Raw genomic sequence first — 24,418 nt, 5'->3', positions numbered from 1 at the left:
GTCACACGATCTGCATGATGGTGTGGAGAATCCCAATCTGTTTTGCACTGCAGGATGAAACCTACATTTGTAATGCTGCTGGGAACTCCCTGGATAGATAGACTGTAACAACGTGCCAGGGCTTGAAACTCAACCTTAAGTCAGTACTTGGACATATGTCTCTAAGGGAGTAAGTGCTACAGGAATGGCACATTTCTGTATTCTGCAGAAGAGATCAAAGTGTTCAGGAAATCTTAAATACTATGAAAACCTCTTCTTTCAGCCAAGAATGGATTTGTGAGGAGAATCCTTGAATTAAAAAAAAACACAAAACAACAACAAAAAAACAAGAGCTATCCAGAGGCTCAGAGGACTGACTGCAATAATTCTCACAACATGCAGATATATGTGCAGTCTCTCCCCTTGTACACACACACCATGTGTTGGAGCCATTTGAACCAAGCAGCAGACGCTCTGAAGCAAACTGCGGTCCTGGCTGGATTCCTGACTCAAAGAGCATTAAAGCCTGTACCGTCAGAAAGGGTGAAACGCTCCATGCTTTTGAAAAAATGAAACCAAGTCTGATCCTGCTGCAGCCTCCTTCTGCAGCCCATTTGGTTAACAGTCTTTTCACAAGCTTGATGAAATGAAAAGGCTTTTTCTACAGAATGGTCTCAAAGTAAGATCTGTTACATGTAGCATGTCAAAGATACACAGATAGGATACCTGAAGTGTATCATGTATAAAATCTAGCAAATGTCATGGTCTTGCTTCCTTTCATTAAGCCTAATAAACTCATGTGCACAGAGGCTCTAGGTCCAACTGCTTCTGCAAGACAGATTTGGTTGTGCTCCAGACAATGAATACGTTGAAATGGAGACTGCTGTCCAATACAGAGCACGACCTTGTCCTGCAGGGAGTTCAGACAGACAGACACCTTCACTAGAATGATTTCTAAGCAGAAGCAAACATCGTGGGCTAAAAGATTCTACAACTTCCTTGAGATATCATTTTCTATTTTAAGGAACAACCCAATACATGTTTATGAAACAAATTAATATACTTTGTGACCACAGGATGTTCGGAGCCCTAGTGAAAAACCCCAGGAAGCTGCTAGTTAAAACGGAAAAACTAGCTAAAGAGAGGATAAAGGGCAGCACTAGGAAGTGGTATTTGATAGGAAAGAAATCCTTGGTAGAGTTCGTCAAGAGTTAGCCTTGAGATGTATTTAGTATTTCAGTTAAGTGGTACAAGGACCACAGATATGTTCACGAAGTTGCAAGTAGGAGTTCATCAACACAGAAGACAGGGACAAGATACAGAAAGAACTGGATGACTGTGCAATGCAGAAATGTGAAGGAATTCAACAATGCAAAGGAACTAGTCATCTGCTCAAAGGCTAGGGAACAGGTCTTCTTGCTCCAAGTTCACCACGTCTGCATGGCTAGGAAAGACTTGCCTTGCTCGTTCCAGAAGACCAGCCCAGAAGACTACAAATGCGGTGCTGCCTATGAGGAGCAGGGAAGTAGCCAGGCTGTCACGTGGCCCATCCTCTGCCTCTCCCCTGAGACTGCTGTCAAGGCAGCTAAATTAGTGCTGTGCTAACCTATCTGATGCTTCCACCAGGATCTTGAGCAAGGCTTACATGTTTATTCTACCTACGCTGAGTACAACAAAACAAGCTCCCATCAGAACTGCGATCAGAGCATGCGACAAAGCATCCATTCCAGCATCCTCCCTCCCAAGGGACCCGCAGCTGGGGTGAGCTGTGCAACAACACATCCCGCGGAAAATGATGCATGGATTTGTCACATGACAAACAGAAAACACAAAGGATTTTAACTCTTGCACATACAAGTACAGATGTCTCTGTGGAGACAGTATCAGGTTTGTTTGGAAGGTGCGCAATGCATCATGCACAGACTGCAAGACTCTAACAGGGTATTTTCAACGCATGCCTTTCACTGTGCTGTGGGACCGAGGAATTACACATCACTCCTTTCTTGACAAGGTAGGTGGTCACAATACACACAGTTCAGCATCCCCCACAGCAGACTATGCGCTGCATTTGTGGTGAAGGAAAGATAAACCAAGGAAGGGTACCTGTAATTCAGCCCTTATCCAAGTAAGTGAATGCTCTGAACCCACAAAATTGCTGCGATGTGAAAAACTATCCAAGATGCTTGCCTGCACAGGATGTGCAGCTCTGCAAATCTACACCAGAAGCATTAAGTGATAAATTCCATCAGCTCGCCCCTCCAAGCTTGGATTCAGGGCTTCTGGCGAGCTGAAGGCAGGATGGCTGAATAGTTCTGCTTCATGGTACTGATTTCTTCTCCCAAGTCCTGCTCAGGGTTAAAGACATACCTCCCAACTGTGGAGAGAAATGAATGCCAACTGATCTACATGCACCCCTATTCCTGTTTATAGCAACAGTGCTCCTGGCTGGAGGGCCTGCAAGCTTGGTCGCTGCTACAGCCAGCATCCGAGGTCCTGGTGCCAGTTCTGCTTGCTCTCTTGGCTGAGCTGAGCTTTCTGGCTATGAGCAGCTCCGCCAGTCTGTGTGAGCACCTAACTCACCAAGGCTACATGCAAACAGAACTGAACAACTACTGCATTATTGATCACGACACTGTCCCACAATCGAGGCAGCTGGGTGCCTCAGGTAGGATAAGACTATTGTGTACTGAAGGCTACGGAACAGGATCCTGTATGAAGCACATACAAAGAGCATATGTAGTCATTTGGGGATAAAGAATATTGAGCTTGAAGAGTATTTAAAGCTGGTCCCAATGAAGTGCAGGACACTCCTTACAATATCAGGCTATTGAAGATTTACTGTACTTTGTTCCATCAAAGCTACCCAGTTTGGAAACAACCTGCTTTGTTCTGGGCAAGTGGCCATCTCCAGAGGGAGGAAGGGCTGTGAATACCACCTGTTTCTCCTACAGAAACACACGCATTTTAAGAGCTGGAGGGAAAAAATGCTACACGATTGAAGTGCAAAGACTGTCATTCTTCCCTCCAGCTCAGCTAGTCTGGGGAGTAGCACACATGCAGGCTCCCTTCTGCACCTGCTCCTATGCCTTGCTCATCTGAAGGGCATAAGAACAAGACACAGCAAGTTATTTTTAGTAGAAAGGTACAACTGGTTATTTGGGGACAGCATGACACAGGCTCTTACTCCATCCAGCACAGCACCAAGGACAGTTCTGGCACGTGCTCTTCATGAGACCTTCCTCATCCTAAACTAGACACATGGGCCAAACTCTCTTGTGTGCCATGACAACAGAGAAATAAGCATGGTCTGATACCAGTTTTACATGTGCTGCATAATGCAGCTATGCTGAGCTTTCATATTCATATCTTCTTCCGTGGAAGAGGTGGGTGGAAAAACAGCATACGTGAAAATGCTGCCAGCAAGCTCTCAGTAATTTCCAGGGTGGAGGTGTCTAAGCATCCTCCACACTTCAAAAATACTACATAATGCATGAATGCTTTCTCTGACTTTACACACACTCTTCAGAGGCACGATCATGGCTGTTTTAGGAACGCACCAGGCCAAACTTGCCACATGTCTCCACATGTCTGTTTCTTCTCATATTCTATACAATCTGGCTATTGTATTCCTTGTTGTATCCTTTTTGGCAGTCCTTTGTAAATGGCCTCACTCAAAATCTTACTGCTAAACAAGCAGTTTCATATTCACACGATTTTGTAGACACTTGATGCACAATTGATACACTCATGCTGTGACCTGCATACACTTGTTCACATTTTAGAGATAGCAAACGTGCCATGTAAGTTCAGATGGGTTATCTGTCCACACCCGTGTGGGCTCCTTGTTTGCATTTCAATCCTTCCATTTCAGGCTGAATAACAAGTCCATATCCTCGAAATCCCTGAATAATTCACTTGGTGTTGGGCCTGTTCACAAGAGGGGACTTCTATGCAGTTTTAAAGATGAACATGCTCTGCAGGAACAAAAACTCATCACGGCCTGAGGTTACTGTTGCTCTGTGCACAGAACAAACAAAAAAAAAAGCACAAAAGGACTCAGTCCTAAAATTGTCAGTGTTTGCATTCATTTACTATTGAACACAGGAGCAGCCTGAAGCTTTTTGGCTCCTTGTTCTGTTTTGTGATCAACTTTTCAAATGGATTTCATATGGCAAGAAACGCTGTAGATTATTTTATTAATTGTGAAAATGAAGATTAATAAGCCCTGTGACATCAATTTCATTGGCTTTATTGCATGGAGGGTTAGATTTCCACTTGTTTGTTTTGGGCTACTAAAAGGTACTGAACCTGATTCCCCCTTGAGCTCAGGTTCCTGAACATGAAATTAGTTGTCAGCAGAAGCTGGGCTGAAGCTGGCTGCCTAGGCCTGATGTTCCATCCCTCCCCTGGTGTTCCTCAGGTTTTCCATTTGACACAAAACTGATGGAACAGGACAATGTCCCTCTACAACATTCTGGATACACTCCACGTTCTCCAGTTCTCTAGCAAGATCCATGATGATAGGACCAGGTGCGATTCATTCTTAATGCAGCCACACAAAAAAAGTGACCTGGAGTCCCATTTAGTACACACTGGCTCCTGATCTGATGGGAACGGTGACTCACAGCAAGCTTAGATGATAAAGGTAGGGGAAGGAGAAAAGAAAACAAAAGGGGGTTTACTTTCCTAACTGGTACCGTGCACTTCAGCCTTTGGCCAGTGAGACACCAGACCTGTATTTCGATATAGCTGAAGATGCTGGAGAGCAGCTGTAGCAGCAACTTCTCCTGTCAGACATTTGGCACTACTCTGTACCATGGTCTTTGCAAACTTAAGAACTGTGCTCAATGCATGAAAAACAAACCAGCAAACAAAACCCAAAATCCCAACAAATGACTTTGTCGTGAATAAAGCTGTCAAATACAGGAAGCGTGTTCCCCAAAATAAGAGTCCTCATTAGGAGAGAGCAAATGCCTTTCTACAGTCACTGTTTCATCTTCCCCGCCAGGACAGTAGCACCTGGCTCTCCAGGATTACCTGACAGTGCAGATGCCAGCTGCATGGCAGCACTGAGAAAGCATCCAGAAAGAGTTTCATCACGTGGCATGCCTGGAACGGACTCTACCACTGCTAAAGTTGTACCCCAGATCATACAGTATCTCAAATAATCTGCAGTTCAGTCTCTTTGAATATATTTTTGCAAAGCCTGACTAACAGTTTGCTTGAGAGCTCTTAAACACCAGCAGTAAAGCGATCTGACAATTTGTTTCCTTTTCACCTGAATTGTTCATAAATTGGATTTCAGATGCTTATAAATCAAACAATCACACAGTGGTTTATAGATACAATTTCCTGAAGTTTCTCAAAACTGACTGTGAGAGAAGATGGGACTTCTCACAAAGAAAAATTTTAGTATCCCTTTTAAATAATTTATATTAATCTCCAGGGAAAAAAAAAAAAAAGGTAATTCAAAGATAATTGAATCCTTAACCCTTGAAATTAAATTGTCTTTTAATATTAAAAAGAAGATATTAGAAAAAATTCCAGCAAAACATAAAAGTTCATCAAAACCACAGATTAGATTTGCTTCTTCTTAATTTTTGCAAGCATTTCAACTAGTTCCTAAAAAAAAAAAAATATGCAGGAAGAGCTTCCATAATTTCCTAAAAATACTTCTCCATGTGCATCTCCATTCAGTGAGGGAACAGACATGCTGTAACTGAACAAACACAATGTATAAGAAGTTTCCTTTGTGAGAGGAGATAAGATGGACACAACATGGAAAAACTGAGCATATTACAAATTCAGACATCAGAGAAGTGATTGCTATTTGTTTAGTAAGAATTCAGAAACTGAAAAAGGGCTGAAATGTATTTTTAGCTGTATTGAGAATGTAAATTTTGAGACACCACAGGGAAAGTACCAGAGCAAAAGGTGTGGCAGGCAGAGACTAAGCAGAGGGAAAGAGCTGGAAGCCTCTAAACATGCATTACACAGGCAAAGCTTGGCCAGCAGCTGCCAAGGGATGGCTTACATAAGCCGGATGAGGCAGTGTTGTGTGCCACCTCGTGTTCTCTTTGGGATGCACATTTTAGAGCAATGACGTTTTGTCCTCAGGTACCCAGACACAGCAGGATGAAGAGTTGTTGTGCTCCTTCTGTTCTCGCTGATCCAAATTTAGCATCAGTCATTGTGACAGAGCAGCTACCAGACATGCACAGGGGTGAATGAAATAACTGAGACGAGCACTGCCACCTTGTAGGCTCCACTGCCTGATTTTATGTCAGCACAAGTTGGCGAACGTAAGGAGATCAGGAACTACCTCAGAGGAGGTGGTGCAGCAGCCCCGCTGCACCCAAGGCCTGCAGCCCCCAGTGCTTGTGGACACCTTCCCCTTGCTAAGCAACTTGTGGTGACTGACAGCAGCACTCCAAGTACCATCTAAATCCAAGTAGCCAACACAAGGGTGTCACATCTGCTAACAGTCAACAAGTTAAACTGCATGAATACACGTGCTGTAACAAGAGGGTGTCAAAGTAAAACACATCAGGTGCTCATTTTGACAACAACCACAGTAGCATGATAAACATAGTAATCTCAAAACCAGAAGATGGGCATCTGTCAAGCAGGGATGCGAGACCTTCCCAAGCCCTATTCAAGAGCACTGAAGACCTGCCTCAACAGCAAACCCTGCTTCCCACTAGCTACCGCTGATGTGCCTACAGATAGTCCACTCACCAGCCTAAGCAGCTTACCAGGAATCAGACCTTTACCCAAATCTGTGTTCCTTTCCATATGAGTGTGCTTATTTCTTTAAATCAGGACCTGGGCTGAAGGACTCAAGGTCAGGAACTGAAGAGCTCCTGCAGGGATATAAAATATGTATTTGTAGGGAGAGTATCCTTTCAACTGTGTGCTAAAAGTAACCCCTTGCAGCTCATCTGCTCCAGAGGTGCCTCTGAAACTGACCTTTCATATCTAGCTGAGGTGCATAGAAAAACCTCAAAAATCCTCAAATAGCACTCTATTTTAGTCACTGTGGTCAAAGTAGATGGGCATGACACGGCCTTGTGCTTTTTTGGGGGGAGAATCAGTGGCTCAATCCAGAAAATATCCACAGATATTTTGAGGATCTTTCTGTAAAGAAGCATTACTTTCTGAAAGCAAAGAACATTTGTCTGAGTATGCACACAAGCTTGCAGTAGCTGAAGTGAACTTGGTCAGCTGCATAAAAAATCAGCTTATTTGCTAAACCAGAATTCTAGGAAAAAGTCTTGCTTTTAATTTCTGAGCAACTCCTCTTCTCAAAGTTATCATGGCTAAGGTATTTCTTTCACCATGTTAAGCCAACATAATAGTTGCATTCTCCATTCAACATAATAGTGCAATTAGTCGTTTGCAGTGCAAGCCCTCCCCAGCAGCTGAGCAGCAGTCCCTTGCTACAGCACTCTGTTCTGCAGCGCAGGAGAGGGGCAGCTACTCTGCCTGTCTGGGCTGTGGGCATCTTTGAAGTACTTCAGGTGCACATACCCCAACTCCTGTTCTTCCTGTGCTCACGAGCTGGTTTGGAAAAACAACAGCGAACTGACGTACGGGCCAAATGGTTATCTGGCTTTGGATTATCTGCAGATGGCCCAAGAGCTTCTACAGAGATGAAACTTGCCACTACAGACTGCACTGAAAGCTCTTTTGAGGTTGTAAAAAGCAAGAACGTGCCTTTTGACTTGTTAGTGTGTACTGCCTGGATCAGTTAGGCCTTAGGATTCTAGATGCTGCCACATTGCAAATGATGCTCTTTAAGTAATCACGGTGTATCTACAGGAGTAGGTGCTACAGAATGGGTACTCTCTTGCAGTGGAAGCACCCCAATGTTATAAAATGTTGTATGCTGGTGCGGTTACACTGGATGGGATGATCTAACGCAACATCTGTTGCTGGAACTAGAAGGTCCTGCCATCCCACGTCTGCCAGACCCATCTCTTGTTGCTTCCATTAAGCTCTGGTGTTGAGCAGATGTTTCTCAGAGCAAGCCCTCATGCTCTGAGGGCTTTTACCACTCATGTGGCAAAAGCTAATCCAGAAGTGGGTAGTGGCAGATGTCAGTTTTCTGCTGCATTTGTGATCTGATTTGTGATTTGAATTGGTTCATGTGAGGGTCCAGCAAATACTAAAGCTGGTATAAGGGTGACAAGTGAATAGGTAGCAAGATCTTCTCGTGTAAGCTTGGCACAGCTCTGCCAAGTCCTGATTCTTTTAAGTATTTTTCCATTACTGATGCAGTATAGAAGACACTGGAAAACAACCTGATGGAACAGCCCACACAGCCCAGTCCTTTGAGTAGGGATATCAAGAGAATTGCTGAAGGCATGAGAAAACTAGCCATTCCCTAAGGAAACAAATGAGGTGAATACTCTGGAAACAGTACCGCTTTGTGTGTATACGGGCTATTCCAATGCTCTCACAAAGGAAAACACACTGACCAAGGTTATGGAACTTGAAACTTGGTCTAAAAATGCTTGTCAAAATGGCTGTGCATGAATATTTCATAATCATTGATTCTAACTTACAGCTAAAGATGCCTGTAAAGAATCTTTTTCCAATTCATTCTGGGGTTGACTTGACTTGCATGTTACAGCAATGAAGACCTTGCAATAGGAATTCATGGAACACATTTTCCAGCAACATACAAATCTGAAGAGATTCCAGCTCACTGTGCTACAGATATACTGGCTTTGCAGGGCTAACTCTGGAAAATGCTCATTTCAAGCACCAAGAGAATAGATGAGGCAGTGAATAAACACAAGGAAGGAACTAGTCACTGTTTCAAACCAGAAATGTGCTGAGGAGACTAGAAGTATTTAAAGGGAACAAACAACAACAGTGTCGTAGCTACTAATTTCTGCCTATCCCAAGATACACAGTACTCAGGAATGCAATAGCTAGAAGAAAAGGAATCAACTTGTGTGCTGAGCATTAGAGAAGTGGAAAATATCCCCTTTCTGCAGTAGAGGCTGCAACATATTTATCTATAATCTCTTTACCATGTGCTGCCTCCAGTTGTACCGCTCAACTCCACCTCCACTGCCCTCCCACAGGTCACGTGTTTGTAGGAACCAGACCCTTTGACGGGGATCCCAAAGCGCATGCTTTATTTCAGGAGATGCCACTTAAAGTAACATTTTGCAAGATCCAAAGAAACCCCAAATGTCACTCACAACACTTCAGTCTGACCACATGCCATAGCTGGGGCTGTCCAACATTCGTATGATACCTGGACCGCAACAAAACAGTTAGAAAAGATGGCTCAATGACATACAGTTCGTAGTTTTGATCTTCTGTCTCTTGCTGCACTGACAGCTCCTCCAAAGTTGCATCAATATCCAGCTGATTCGTCTCCAGCTGCCGTAGCAATGTCTCCCGCTGAAGAAAGGAAAACAAGCTGGGTCTGAGCAGGAAGGGTCATTGTAACAGATCTCTGCGTGCTCACAGGGTGCAGTGAGATCTGGTGTCACCACTCTACCCACAGCAATGAATTAAACAGGAGCTTTGGACCATTTCATGGTGTTCAGTTTAAATACAGAAGCATAATGGGAAACAGAAGCGGTAGCAAAAGCATGTTAATCCAGAAAGTCTGACTGTAAGAAAGCAATCTATTCAGAGAGCTAAACTGTATCAGACACAGGATCACTAGTTGCATTTGAAGAACAGTATCAAATCCTGTGGAAAACAGTTGTACTACCAGTTCATAAATAAGCCCTTCTGGGAGCAGGACTCGGTGCAAAACCTCACAATATTTATTTTTTTTTAGATGTTGGGGCAGATGAGCAACCACAGCCTGTCAGCTCAGTGAAATTTTAGAAGTCATGGCCCCTCTGCCTTCAGTTGCTGTCCTGCAGATGGGGGACAAACACACCTCGGTCCATTTCAAACGTGAAATAAAGCACGTAGGCTTCGCTTATGTAAAACAGGTAAGTTTTTTTTAACTCGGTCCTTCCCTTTCTACATTTCCAACAGATTTCAAGCAGAAACCTCAACTGAGGGGAATTTACATCTTAAAAGACCCTAAATCAATTGCAAATGGCTTCAGCACACCCCTCTTGATAGTCCGGATGGCAATGGGAAGAGATCAATAACCACATGCATTATGCTGAGACCAAGCCAGCGTTACCAGCTCAAGGGCTTGCCTGCAGCGGCAGCCCAAGGCGAGCTGCAGTGCTACCAGCACTCACTGCCGCACCGCCTGCCTGGCGGGGACCTGGCTCTCCTACGGCAGGAGCCATGAGGCCAAGGCAGAAACCCTTCCTGCAGAAACACGCTGGGGGATCCCCCGGCCAAAACCAGAGCCACCCGCTTCCAACACCCTGCTCCACGTCGCAGCTCCGGCAGCAGAGCCCCTGCGGCCCTTCCCAGCGATGGCCGGGAGCCATGCTGCTCCACAGGGCAGCGGCCAGGCCTGACGGAGGCTGCGCAGGTGGAGTCCCTGCTATGGGCACGGAGGCACCGCCGGCCTCCTGGAAAGGCTCCGAGCAAGGGACACTGAGTCAGCTTACACACCATGCTCTGGAGTCAAAAGCCACGGTGCTCGGGGCTTGCAAGTGTCAGCCCTCCCTCTCCACTGCCTGCATGCAGGCGGCATGGGGAGTGGCCACATCCTGTGCTGAGACGTGTCCGACTGCTCGTGGACCCGCAACAGTGCGCGATTCAAACAAGGTCCCCCCGGACCACAGGCCGACTAGCTGCTCTGTACCCAGACAGACGAGGTAATGGCCCAGCAGGAGATGGAAGAGAAAACCCAGGTTTCATCCAAACTGTGAAGGCTCTTGCTTTTATAACTGCTTCATCCTCGACATGTATTTGTTCTCTGCTACGATGACTTTTTTTTTTTTTTTTAAAAGTTTAGAGTTAGTAACCGTGGTTAATTTTTAGTCACATGTTTGAGAACACATATGCTTGCTGCACTAACTAATCCCAACAGGGTAAAAAGCACAAAAGGAAATCTAGTACATAATTTACAGTATAAAATCCCTACAGGAAAACAAACATTTTGATAAAGCAATGGCATTCAGTCTCTATGTGCACGTACTACTGACAATATAGTTCCATAGACATGACAACTCTGCAGCTATCAAAAAGGTGTACAGATTTAAAGAACAAGTAACTCATCTGCCTCATATGAAAGACACCACAATGCCCCGTCCAGGGGAGTAGTCATGGCACAGTCTGAGCACTCCATGGAGTAGACGGATTTATTCAGTTCTCTGAATTCTACCATAACTTAACCCAGCAAGCAACGTTTAAGTCATTTTTATTTTGTATTACATTTGTGAGACTAGGTGATTCACGCTGATTGATAACTAAAAAACACAGTAATTCACTGGTAGACACAGCCTTTCTCAAAATTTAACAACTTCTATGGTCATTTAAGCTAATTCATTGCTTACCAGACATTTAGTTTCTTCATTTTTACGCTTCGTTACTGCGTTAAGTGCATGGAGTGATCCATTTTTCCTTTGCTAGGTGTACTGCGTTTACATGGCAAGGTTTGGTAGCAGGGGGCTGCAGGGGTGGCCTCTGTGAGCAGAGCCCAGCAGCTGCCCCAGGTCAGATCTGAGCCAGCTCCAGATGGCTCCAAAAGGGACCTGCTGCTGGACAGAGCCAAGCCATGAGTGATGCTAGTTAGGCCTTTGTGAGAGAAGTTTAAGAAAAAAAAAAAACACAAAACAACAACAACAACAAAAAAAAAAAGCCACACTGCACAACAGCATCTGGGAGAGAGGAGTGAGAACCAGCCCTGCAGCCACCAAGGTGAGTGCAGCAGGAGGGCAGGAGGTGCTCCAGGCAGGCAGCAGCAGTTCCCCGGTGGCCTGTGGAGAGGCCCCTGGTGGAGCAGGCTGTCCCCCTGCAGCCCATGGGTCCCACATGGAGCAGATCTCCACGCTGCAGCCCCCCCGTGGAGGAGCCCCCGCTGGAGCAGGTGGATGTGGCCTGGAGGAGGCTGCGGCCCATGGAGAGCCCCCGCAGCAGGAGCAGGCCCCGGGCCGGAGCTGCAGCCCGTGGAGAGGAGCCCACGCAGGAGCAGGGGTCTGGGGGGAGCTGCCGCCCGTGGGGGACTCGTGCTGGAGCAGTTTGTTCCTGACAGAGGGACCCCGTGATACGGCCCCATACTGGAGCAGTTCTTGAAGAGCTGCTGCCGCCTGTGGGAAGCCCACGCAGGATCATTTCAGGAAGGACGGCATCCCGTGGGAGGGATTCCATGTTGGAGAGTGACCGTGAAGGAGACGCAGAGACAAAGTGTTAGGGACTGGCTGCAGCCCCCATTCCCCTGAGCCACTTGAGGGGAGGATGTAGAAGCGGGTGGATGGGGGGGAAGGTGTTTTTAGTTTTTCACTGTTCTAGTCTGCGAGGGATAGGTAATAAATTACATTAATCTCTCTATGCTGAGTTTGTTTTGTCCATGACAATAACTTTTGAGTGATCTCCCTACTCTTATCTCAACCCTTGAGTCCTTTCCAATGTATTTCCCCCCCCCTCCTTTCCCTTTGAGGAGGGGGAGTGAGAGCAGTCATGGTGGAGCTCAGCTGCCCAACAGGGTAAAACTACTACACCAGGTATTTTTTATTCATCATATTCATAAACTCTATGCAGATGGAAATTTGAGTTCAATTAAAACGTAAACAAAGAACTATGAAGTCATTAGTTAACTTGAAATTCATTCATTGTGGTATAGACAAGAAAGTTTCAGTAAAACATGCTATACATTTAAACTCGGTACACTAAACAGAAGATGTACTAATCTGTACTAAGTGACTTTAAATGCTTGCTGTATGGTTCCTGTATCCTTCAAGATTTTAGAAGTAATAAATTTCATCCTTTTGTATTATTCACAGACTATAAGCAAAAATCAGGCCAAAAAAAAAAAAAAAGGAAACTATTCTGCTTATTTTTCCTCTTTCCTAACAGAAGTGAAATAAATGCTGATCAAATTAGCTGAATAAACAGATACAGAGGGGACACTGCTCTCCAGTGCTTATCTTATGCACTTAGGTAAGGGCTTTTATTAAACAAGTGATTTGACTTTCCTCATACTTTGGCAGTAAGACATACACCTGGGTTTTATTTACTTCAATTTTCACAGATCACAGTAAATTCAGAACTTAGATTTAATCAAGAGAAATTTGCATCTAACTTTGTAAAAAGATAATTACTAATAATGGACTTCTAAATACATAAAAATAAATTCTATTTTACCATGCTGGTATTAAAATATTAAAGAAGCAGATTATTTTTAGCAACGACCCAAAAGGAAGGAATAAATCATGTGCTGCAGACCAATGCTTTGGCTGAATGCCACTTTCAAGTGCTTCCTGGGAAAAGACAATTTCAGCTGTCTGCAGTATTCTGTCACCTTCCAGTGCAGCACTCTGAAGGCTTGGCTGACCTGATCCTATTAGCACATTATGTGGGCCACCAGCAGTTCCTATGGCTACACTGCATTCTCTGATTTGAGAATCCTTCCCCTGGAAAGGACCCGATAAATAATCGAAGAGCCCAGGCTGCCAGACGGAACTTGCTCTATACTGGGGGGTTGAATTTCACCCACCACTTTCTTTATGAAAGATGCATAAAGGTAAGCTGAACACAGAAATGTGCAACTTAAAACCAATTCACTAGATGCCAACACCACTAAAGGACACAGTGGAATCCCACACATGGCCGAACAGCTCCTCTTCCCCCGGAGAGCTGTGGGAGATCAGGCTGAGGAACAGAGAAACCTCAGAAGTTGACTGAGACCAATTAAATGGTATGTGCATTTAATTTTTGGGAGAGTTCCTCTCCTTTTACCTACTTCGCTCCAAAGTACCAGGGAAATGACTCCTTTCTAGAGCCTCTGTCAAGTCTCTCTGAAGGTGCAAACGGTACCTTTAGGAATTAAGTCTAGTTGTGACTTTCCTGCAAATTTAAACATCATGTTGCACTGCTTGGTAATAAGGCCTGGGAGAGCCAGCCCTGGCTCCCAGCACACTCCAAGGCAAGAGTCCCAGATGCCAACCAGGAGCAGCAAATGCCCAGAGCCAGCAAAGCAGCAGCTGCTGTGGAACAGCACAAAGCTCTTCTAATAAACCTGCACCAGAAACACAAACGGCACAGGAAAAAGTGTGGCATGTCTTGGCTGAAGGCTGACATCAAGTAAAGCCCCAAAGCTTGGGTGGCAGCAAGCAAAGGCCTCTGAATCTGCAGTGTCACCTGCCTCCTCACAGAATGGCCAGGCCAGGGATCTCCCTCACACCAGAGGAAAGGAAACAGACCATCTTCATAATGGATCCTACACTGTGATTTTCATCAGAATGCATGGAAATGCACCTGCCTGCAATCCACATACGAGCACATAACTGCAGGAACATGTTTTTGCACTGCTGTTTTAAAGGAAAAGCCAGGAAGCACCACTCTGGCTGCACAGAGAAAACGTTCCAACAGGCACAGCCAGCTTTCTCAACTACCACCTCCTATGTCAAGATGCAAAGAACAGCGCAAGCATTTACAAGCATTGTTTACGTGCACCCATGTGAATCTTTCCCTTTCGCATTTTAGAAACTAAGCTGTTCATGGAGAAGTCTTTTCATCATGTTTGTTTCAGAAGTGTTGAATTGCTTAATTACTTTTAACAAAACAAACAACAACAAAAGAACAGAAACACCACCACCACAGGACCGGGGAGTCTAATAATTGAGATCAACCCACACGCAGCACCTGTACCTTGTATTCTGCACTATCCCCAGTGCCATCCCATGCTCACTGAACAGCAAATAAATGGGGGCCAGTCACCCCATTTCCCTCACCTCTCCTAACAACTGTCACTGACATCTCCAAACAGCTAAAGGCCGTAACAGATTTATTTCTTCTATTTCCCTGAGGACAAGATCTGTACAAGAAGTTCTCTGGCTTTGAGGCTAATTACCTTATATAAGTGTCCTAATTACTTTCAGATTAATAGATCATGTTTGCTTATACATAGCACATTTTAATGAAAGGTCCCCTAAGACTCTCATCCTAAAGCTGCTTCCACGTAAACCTAGTGCTACAAACACTTTGATATTTCCTACTTACAACTGTATTTAAGAAAATCATTGCATATAGTGGCCATTAACAGTATCATATGAGCAACTTTCAGACACAAATCTAGCAGGAAGCCCATGCTAATGTCTTTGTCTCTTAACAACATCTATTTGAGAAGAAGAGGGGAGATTTACAAAAGTAACAAAAGTAACCTGGGAACTAATTATTCTGCATGATTTCCACAAGACATCGCTTTACCATAGAAACCGAGGTTATAAAAACAACCATGTAACCAACACACCATGCTGGAAGATTTTAGTCTTCTCCACTGAGCAGCAAATTGGCTCTAAATCTCAGATTTTTAATACATTTTTTAGGAAAAGTTGTGTTTTAGTTGTTTTACTGGGTTTCTGTACATTTAGTTTTCTTATCCTGGTTCTTTCTAATGCATCTGCTCTGCAGACTTGGGATGCAGTAACATCCACTAACATATATAAGCTTATTCTGAACTAGCAGTTCAGCTTGGACTATTTGCGTAAAAATATACACAGACATTTCACTTGCTGGTAAAAGATCGTCAAGATCAATTGTCTGAATTTCTCCAAGCAGAAGAGAACTGTGATACAGCTTCATATGCACCCCCCAAAAGCAGTAAGTCGCTGACCCCAAAGGACCCCTGTATGATGACATCAAAAGGTCCTCTTCTAAAGGACCACGGATGAGAATTTCACCCTTCCCACTCAGCCTTTACCTTTCCTCTTCGAAGGAAAAGAAGGCTCAATTATGACAGAGATCTGAGCCTTCTACCTGCTTGCATTGGATCCAAGCAGATCAGTTACTGGTCATCTCAGAACGAAGATTTTCAGCAAACAGGTGGTATGAACTGAATAGTTCAGAGACAAGACTTTCCTCATTCAAGTTTTAATTGACTGACAACACAGAATTTAAATAAAAAGTGTAACAACTATGCGTATGTAACGTTTTTGATTTGGTAGTTACAACACTGGATGCAGTTTTCTTTGCATTGATATTCATCACCTTGGAGCCCTTCTACACAGGTAAGCGTTTCTGAATGAAAGAGCAAATACCAGCACTTTCGCGAACAGAGACATGTTTAAGTCACATGCACCAATATACTAATAAAATCCTGTTAACTACACTGTTACGAAAACAAAAGTCTATTCAGGATCCTTTAACAACAAAATATCCCGCATATAAAATCATATTCCCACCTTAGAGAAAAATCAACTCTCCCACCCACCCTGAACATCAGGGAAATACCATCTCTCTTACCTGCAGCTGCAAGAAGGGAATGTTGAAGAACTTGTGCAGGTACTTGAGTCCAAAGCTGTTCTTCATGGAAGACTCAGCATAGCGAAAATATGAGGAGCCAGGAGGCCTGTCTCAACCAGATATGCAAAGAGGAAATAAAAAATTGTACAAAACATGCATACACACAGATGAGGTACTCGCTAAATGCCATTCTGTGAACCAGCCCCTCAGTCCTCAAATGGAGGCTGGCACATCATTCTGCTAGTGACTTGTTATTTTGTTTACAGGAAAATTCAGACTTTGTTCCTCCTGAAGGTGGCAAAAAAGCTGGATGCAGCGGTTGTTATGTTGCATTGTCACAGTGCCTCTAGACTAGGAGATACTGCATCAGGACACTGAGCTGTTGGTTCACTAAGCTGGGAGTTTGTAGATGTACAAGCTATTAATTTCTCACTGAAGGTTTTATTTTAAAACCACAAATAGACCTACGTTAAGTCACCTACTCAAGCATCAGAACTGGGCATTAAACTCGGCTAAGTCATATATAGAGATGAATTTGAAAAGAAATGATTACATTACAGAATCCAGCCTTAAAACTGGCACATTTCTGTACGCCTGACACAGTCACAGACAAGCAAGAGATCAAGAAAATTAAAAATTGCCTTAAGAACATAAAACTGCGTTGAAGGTACAATCTATTGACACCTGACCAACAAGTAAAATTTTATACACAGGGCTCTGAGGTTCTCTGTTATATGGGAAAATATGGGAAAACCCTGCCTGTCTGGAAAGGGCGGAGTACGATCTAGCTGTGCCCAGAAAATGTTGTGCGGAGATGCTATGATAGGAAGAGTGAGAAACACAGCTACACTAGCTGGCTTTCTTGTAGCAGAATTATGTGGAGTAGAGAACAGTTGCGTTGCAGGCAGAGAATTCTTTCACAAGATAAGTAGTATTCAGAAAGGAAATGACCTCTTGGGAAAAGTACTTCTGAAAGGTACATGCTGGTATGCACTCACTGTTCCCAAGAATACAGCTAACAATCTGCTCAGTATAGGCTCCTAGATCAAAGGAGAAAGAGCCCATCATGAAAACTGAAACTTCTTTGTGAGACTCTCAGAGTCACCAATGCCTAGAAGCTAAGCAGAGGGTTGGAGGATGAACGTGACGCAGATCTGGAACACAGCAGCAACCGTTATCTATGGGTGATGACAGAGAGCAGCTGAAGTCTGCTCCCCTTGGCTGGTGACCATGGTGCCATCCCCAGTTACCTGTTCAGATTGTCAATGAAGTCCCGCACATCACCAGGTAGAATGACACGGTGCTCCCCCATGTCTCTGTAGTTCCCAAGCACGCAAACTGGAACGTGGGTTGGCACTTTAGGAAGCTCCCTCAGAATATAGTTAAATGTCCTTCACCAAAGGAAAGGCAGACACAGGCAAATGAGGGTGAAACACTATTCTGTGAGCAGTTTCATGCACAAACCACAGAAAAAAATACAAAGATTTTTTTTCCCCAAATCCTTCCAATACTGTGGCTTCACCCTCCCTCTAATATATTAACTGTAAATATGTTTGTATCATTCTTTACTCAAAAATGATTTGACAAGTTCAATAATCCACTTCCACCAGAGACGACACATCTCTTCAAGTAATATTTCTCTTAGTCCTACAAAATTGTGTGAGGTCAGCAGATGAAAAGGATTCCTTAACTTATGCTGGCAATGGTCTCACTGAACCATACCAAACCTTTAAAACGCAAGCTTACGTGTAAAGCAAAAACTCTTACTACCTCCCCATTCAACTCTGGCTTCCACGTGACTCTCCCCCTTCTCCTCAGGTGAGCAAAATGGACAGCTCATTATTTCTATACATTAATGCAGCCCAGAGCATCTACATAATCCTTACTAATACCTGTCTTCCTGGGAATTTCTTGCTAGCTTTCCATATTCCCTTGTGCTCTGTAGAGCAGGACGTTTATAACACGTCCAGCATACTTTGCACCTGTGATAGTGCTAATTATCAAGCCTCAGACACCAGCATATCAGAAACTGCAGTCCAGAAGCCCACAGGGAGATTGTTTGTTTGAAACAAACCCAGGAAAGGAGTATATTAAAAGAGATGCCAGAAGATAAAGCTATTATTTTAAGCTTGCTTATTACAAGCTTGCTTTGACTCATTAGGCTGCATATCAGCTCTAGAGACCATCTGGGAATCAAGAGGTCTAGAAGTCATTCGCTTCCATTAAAAAAGTGAGAATCACATAGCACATGCTGCTGAAGGTGTCTTACCACTGTTTGGTAATGTCAAACATCATCACTACACCATTGCAGTTTTTATAAACATCCAGAAACTCTGCATCCAGAGCCATTTCTGACTCTGCCTGGGAAAATAAAGGCAAAAGAAGCAGTAAATAACTTGACTCAACTTCAGGATCATAGAGAACACAACTGACACAGTGCTGAACAGGCAAGATGTCTAACGTAACAGCCACTATAAAAAATATCCATGGATTTCACGTCATCATCATTAAAAAACATACTTGGTGGGTCACAGCTTCCACTGCCCCCAGGACCAGGGCATGAAGCACCCAGCAGTCTCAGGAAAAAAAATAAAAAAGACTGACAGCAAATGCTATATAAAACTCACTTCCTCCTCTTCCCGTTGTGCCCCCAAATTGTGCACTGGCAAGGTAAGTCCATATAAGCTACAGGACAGAGTACAGAGGACTTGGCTCCTATATTACATCTCTTCGTCAACACAAACGCTGGTAAAACCAGGATGTAGTTTCTACTGACTTTCTTCGATGCAGAGCTAAAACTATCTATTAGTAGCCAATTTGGTTTTCACCAAATTTAGACTGCACTCTGCAAGACACGGTGTGCTAGTCAGAACTGAACCTGCAAGGCTCCTGCTGCAATTTGGTACCAATAGAACAATTCTCACTCCTATTTCCAGGAGTGAAAAATGCACACACATTTGCAAAGAAGCAGCTGTGCCATCTGTTCTCATAGAGGCCTTTTGCCAGAAGAGGAGAACACTTTTGAAGAAAATCTTTCCAATTTGATCACACAGATTGAGCAAGATTGGCACCCTGGTGAAACAGGTAACTCTTCACTGCCCTGACTCACCCCCATAACTGAGTGTATATCACTAACACCAGATTTTGCATCAATTTCAAGCAGTTTTCAAGTGGTTATTGAGGGAGTACCAAAACCCGCTCATGTGCTGAGTCCCAAAGGGCAATGACACACAAACAGGAGTAATAAAGCTCTTTAAGAGCCGCAGCAGTGCTCATGCGATCTTTGCCTTTAAATTGACTTTTCTCAAGGATAACGTCACATAGCTTTTTAAAGAGATACCACAGAAGTGCACCAGTAGCCCCGACGTGGTTTGGGAAACACAGGATTATGGTTTCCCATATGGCACTCTGTTCTACTGCAGTAGATCCAAAGGATGCACATTTGTGCAAGAGCCTCAAGGAAGCAACTCTGTTTACTTTTGCACACCAGGCGGCACTTCTATTGCCCCTGCCTCCTCTACATTTCAAAGAGTGCTAAAAGGTAATTGTTGGACCAGTTTTAAGGAGCAGCCAGAGACCCTGGCTGTTAAGTGATTTATTCAATGTTTCACAAGAAGTCAATTACAAAAGGACTTCCTGACACTGACTGCGTGAGAACAGGTACAAAGCTACGAAATAAACAGCTGGGGTGGGGTCATTCCCAAAAGACAGAACTGAAAACAGCAGGAAAATTGTGAGAAGGGCACAACAGGGATAAAAAGCACAGGCAAAAGAGCGAAAGAGCATCAGGGATCACATTGTCCCTTATTCACCCTCTAAACCAGCATTAAAGCGGAAACAAATGCAGAACTTATTCTCCATAGACCAAACAAAGGTGAACAAGGTGCCTCCTGCTAAGAGGCAGATGTCAGCATTCAAGGCGACTCACCTCCTGGGGGTCATTTTCCAGTTTCAAACCATCTCCTCGTTTTTTGCATTTTCCTTAAAAAGAATTGTAAAACAAACAAACAAAAAAATGCATTACACTGGGCAGAGAACTCCAGGACAGCTCTGTGAATCCCTATGAAACCACAGCATTTGGAACATGACCTTAAAGCAGATTCAAATTCTACCACATGCCTGGAGAATGAGGAGGGGTGGGACAGGCATGCCTTGCTAAAGAATACCAGCTGGTCTAATTCAAAGATGAACAGGAAAAAAGTCTGCAGCAGCTTAACCCACACTCTTCACGGCATAAAGTTACAATGGCTGAATATTACATGTTTCTGCATACTCCCTGACCACAAAGTGAGCTGCTCTTGCTTTAGCGTTGAAGAAGCAAAAGATCACAGGGCTGCTACAACCGAACTGCACAACCACATACTCAGCTTTCTGAGACGCTATGATGTTGCTGCACCATTACACTAACCTGAAGCAAGCAATATTGGAAATAAATGTGATCTCATATCCCATCAGGTGCCTGGGGCTGCCTTGTGACCCAAAAAAGAGTGGCTGGCGACTGAGATTTTAACAGCCAAAACACAGACAGAACTTAGACAAGGGAAAATCCAAGCAAAAATCGAGTAACTGTGGTGAGGAGGCTGAAGAAACAGAAGAAAAACAGCCTATATATGCACAAAATGCTACAGTTGGATGGGTCAGACCTGGACATCACCACAGAAGTGAAGAAAGGAAATCCCCAAGAGGCATGCACTCAAAGCCACGCACTCTAGAGACACGCGCACAAGAATAAGCTACAGGACAGACAAAACTCTGACTAACCTCATAGGAAAGTAAAAGAGGCAGACTACACGCCTGGAGAAGATGCTAGAAAACTACTATAAAGACTTCCGCCATCTCATGGCCATAATCCCATCTTGAGGGATCTATACATTTCTCTCCAACTCACCTGCTTCCAATAGGGCAGATACTAAATTGCGGCCCTTATACTTAAAGGCCAGATCCCCTAAGACTTCTTCCTTTTCTGACAACTTCAATAAGCACCAAATACATTTACAGGCTGACTTTCAAAGTACCACTGGCATTTGACTCAGCATCACCAGAAAATGAGTCAGTGTTTTAAATCTTAGGCTTCCTGACATTTTGCAGTAACATCAGTTACACTGTAATCACATTTACAAATCTTAAAGGCCGGGACCACAGTGGGCAAAGAAGATGACACCACGTACCAGTAACTAGCATCAGCAGAGGGGCCACTGGCTAACATGATTTTCTGGTGTAGACAGTTGTCACAACCTGTTGCTGTGAATCTCAATATGCAAGAGCAAGCACATGTTCTCTCACCTAGTGCTGAAGAAATTTAGAGTAGACACACCATGAAAAAACTGTCCTTGGCCCCCAGGTGTTATTTAAATTAGTTATGTACAGCAGTTTCCAGAGTTTTATCAAATGAACAGCACTGCACAGTAAATAACCCTACAAAGTCTAGTTATGTTTTCCAGATATCAAATATCTTCCAGATGTTAAAGACAGTAATTAAGAACTGTACTTCTGAATCAACTTTGCTCCAGTCTAAACAATGATGAGTTAACTAAATCATAATGGTATGGCAGAGACTAGAATTTCTAGAAATTCACCCTGTCATTGACAACAGCAATGTTTGGCAGCTCGGATGTACCCACAAAACACTCCCATCATCTCTTTTAAGATTTTGCAATGTGGGGCAAAACCAGCTTCCATTAACTATTCAGCTCAACTGATGAAATGAACTATCAACTGACTAATTGTAAAATTCATGGTTCTGCCAAATACTGCACATGACAACAGGGAAAGAGTTTCTTTCTTCTGCCATGCATGTCAAGGAAAAGTAGTTATGAAATACAAAGTTTTAATTCTGTAGTGCTTCCCTACTTAAACCCAAATGAAGAAAATTTGGGATAGAAAAAAATCACCCCATCCAACACTCTCCCCAGGTACTAGTATAGAATCGTGCACACATGTCAGGATATGCCCCCTCTGAATTCAGCGTTAGGCTACTGGAAGCAATGTTGGTTGGCAGCCCTAATTATGAAGTTGATACACTTCTCTTGCACAACTTTAAAACCTACATTTGGTAAATACTGGTCAGCTGTATTACCTGTTAGCTGTTAAGCAACTAGCGCCAGCTAAGAAAACAAGAGTTTGGGACATTTTTCTGAATGGAAAACTCTGTGGGACAATGTTCAGCAGGCCTTGCACATCAGCTCTGCATGTGCTAAAAGATACAGGAGATCGCAGTCCCAACACCATGACAGTGCATCTGGGAGATGCTGCTGCACATCAGTGCAAAATGCAGACATTTTAAAAAAATATTTGCAGCCCTACTATCATCTTACTTTGCCATCTGAAAGTAGTAGAAATATTAATTCCAATCTTTCCCTGTTCTTGCAGTTCATCTCCCTCGAGGATACAAGTATGGGTTCTGATTTTTCCCAGTGCAACTGAAGCTGTGGAATGCCTAGGGCACGTATACCTTTTCCCCCTTGAATTAATTAATTTCAAGTCAGTGGAACTCGTGTAGATTCTCTGAATGTCAAAACATCACCACTTCTCTAGTTACTGCCAAACTGTGCTGGCCATGACCTGAATTTCTCATGTTAAAACAGAAGTCCAAGAAACCACAAATACCCATCTAGACCTCTTCATAGTTCACAAATCTCTCTCGTCCTTAACAACCAAGTTGTCTTTCTATCCTGAACATATTTAAGACTGATGCTTAAGAATGAATACGACTTGTACACCTCTCCCTGCTTAGGGCTTTAAGACATACCAAGAGGAATGAGTAACACACGTGACGCTCCTCACTGCTGTAAAGGAGGTCACCTATAAAGGAGTAACAGAGCTGAAAAGCGCATGTATGTACATATTCATGCAGAGTGCCTACTTTTGGAACCAAAACTGCAAGATGAGGCAGATACGGGCATGATGTATGTAGTGAAAAGATCCACTTGAGGCTGTAAAGCCAAATGTACAAAGATGACCATGTGGTTACATGAACCAAGTCCTGTGTTTAAGGTTGCATTGATGTGTGATCTAGGAGCCTCAATTAGCAAACAAGGGTGTTCATGTGGTGATTGCTCAGCTTCTCTAACTGGCACAATGACTGCTCCTTCTTTGCAGGCCTATCAGCAACACCAAAAACAAATAAGCCTCCAGCAGTGCCTCTAAGACTACAGAACAGTTCCTCTGGATACCAGAAGACTGGATCCGTGGCCAGAACATGACAGCCTCTGCACCTCTGTGTACCATCAGATTTGTTGCAGGATAGCAAGGATTCAGTAAAACTTGCCAGCTAATGCTGTCCACAGTCAGGGAGATTTCAAAATACACATTTCTAAAATGTTTGTATCTCCAACATCATCTAATGACATCAAAAAACAACAGAAATATTAATTCTGACCTTTCCCCATTCTTGCAGCACACCTGGCAGGAGAGTGAAGGGGAAGGGAGAGGAAATCAGTCTCCAATATGGGGGGAAAGGGTTTATGCTATTCTGCTGGCACAGAAAAAAAATATGACTTGATCCCCTCAGTTCAAGTATGGGAAAGGATGCAGAAACCAGACTAGCAGAAGTTACATGATAGAAGATCAGAATTGGTCTTGAATCATCAGAATTTCAAGCAACTTCTTTGCATGCAGGATCTGTTACAGCTTTACGACCTGCAGCAGTTACACAACTTGCTGCAAAGCCAGAAAGATGAGTCAGGACCGACTTTTGCTGATAGATATCTTTCCCATGTTCTTTTACTTCCAAGGGCAGCAAAGGAGACTGTATTTACTACACATATTGGATAAAATTCAATACAATCCAGAGCTGGGGGCAAACTTACTTGTTAAAGAGTTTAACAAATTGCATCATTACACAAATGAGCTCTCTGAGCAGGCCTATGGAGAACCCAGCAGGCTGCAGATAACTACTCCAATGAGTCTGCACACTTAAAAAAAAAATCCAAGAGTCAAGAAAAATGTAAGAGAAGCAGTCCAGTGTAACAACTGCCATTCTCTTTTGCTTCAATGCATTAACTGCCCTCACGGACTCTAAGCTTTCACAACAAACCTTTTCCCTTTACTTGCAAATTAACATCTTTATGCTAAACAAATGCCACCGATTCAC

The 24,418-nt window shown here is 43.6% G+C and overlaps 1 protein-coding gene across 2 annotated transcripts in view; it reads right to left on the bottom strand.

Annotated features, from left to right (window-relative positions):
• RABL6 (RAB, member RAS oncogene family like 6) overlaps nt 1–24,418 on the bottom strand; it is a 59,070-nt gene that overhangs the window by 17,131 nt on the left and 17,521 nt on the right. For both annotated transcript variants that reach the window (XM_035564680.2, XM_035564681.2), the window contains exons 4-8: nt 20,255–20,307; nt 18,596–18,687; nt 17,577–17,717; nt 16,327–16,432; nt 9,296–9,399 (exon numbers count right to left, since the gene is read on the bottom strand). In XM_035564680.2, the coding sequence (XP_035420573.1) occupies nt 9,296–9,399; nt 16,327–16,432; nt 17,577–17,717; nt 18,596–18,687; nt 20,255–20,307 (496 nt within the window). The remainder of the gene's footprint in view (nt 1–9,295; nt 9,400–16,326; nt 16,433–17,576; nt 17,718–18,595; nt 18,688–20,254; nt 20,308–24,418) is intronic.

This window comes from Cygnus atratus, chromosome 19, assembly GCF_013377495.2.
Source record: "Cygnus atratus isolate AKBS03 ecotype Queensland, Australia chromosome 19, CAtr_DNAZoo_HiC_assembly, whole genome shotgun sequence".
Lineage (NCBI taxonomy): Eukaryota > Metazoa > Chordata > Aves > Anseriformes > Anatidae > Cygnus > Cygnus atratus.
The sequence above is the reverse complement of the archived record's forward strand: the minus strand, read 5'-3'. Positions and strand labels throughout refer to the sequence as shown.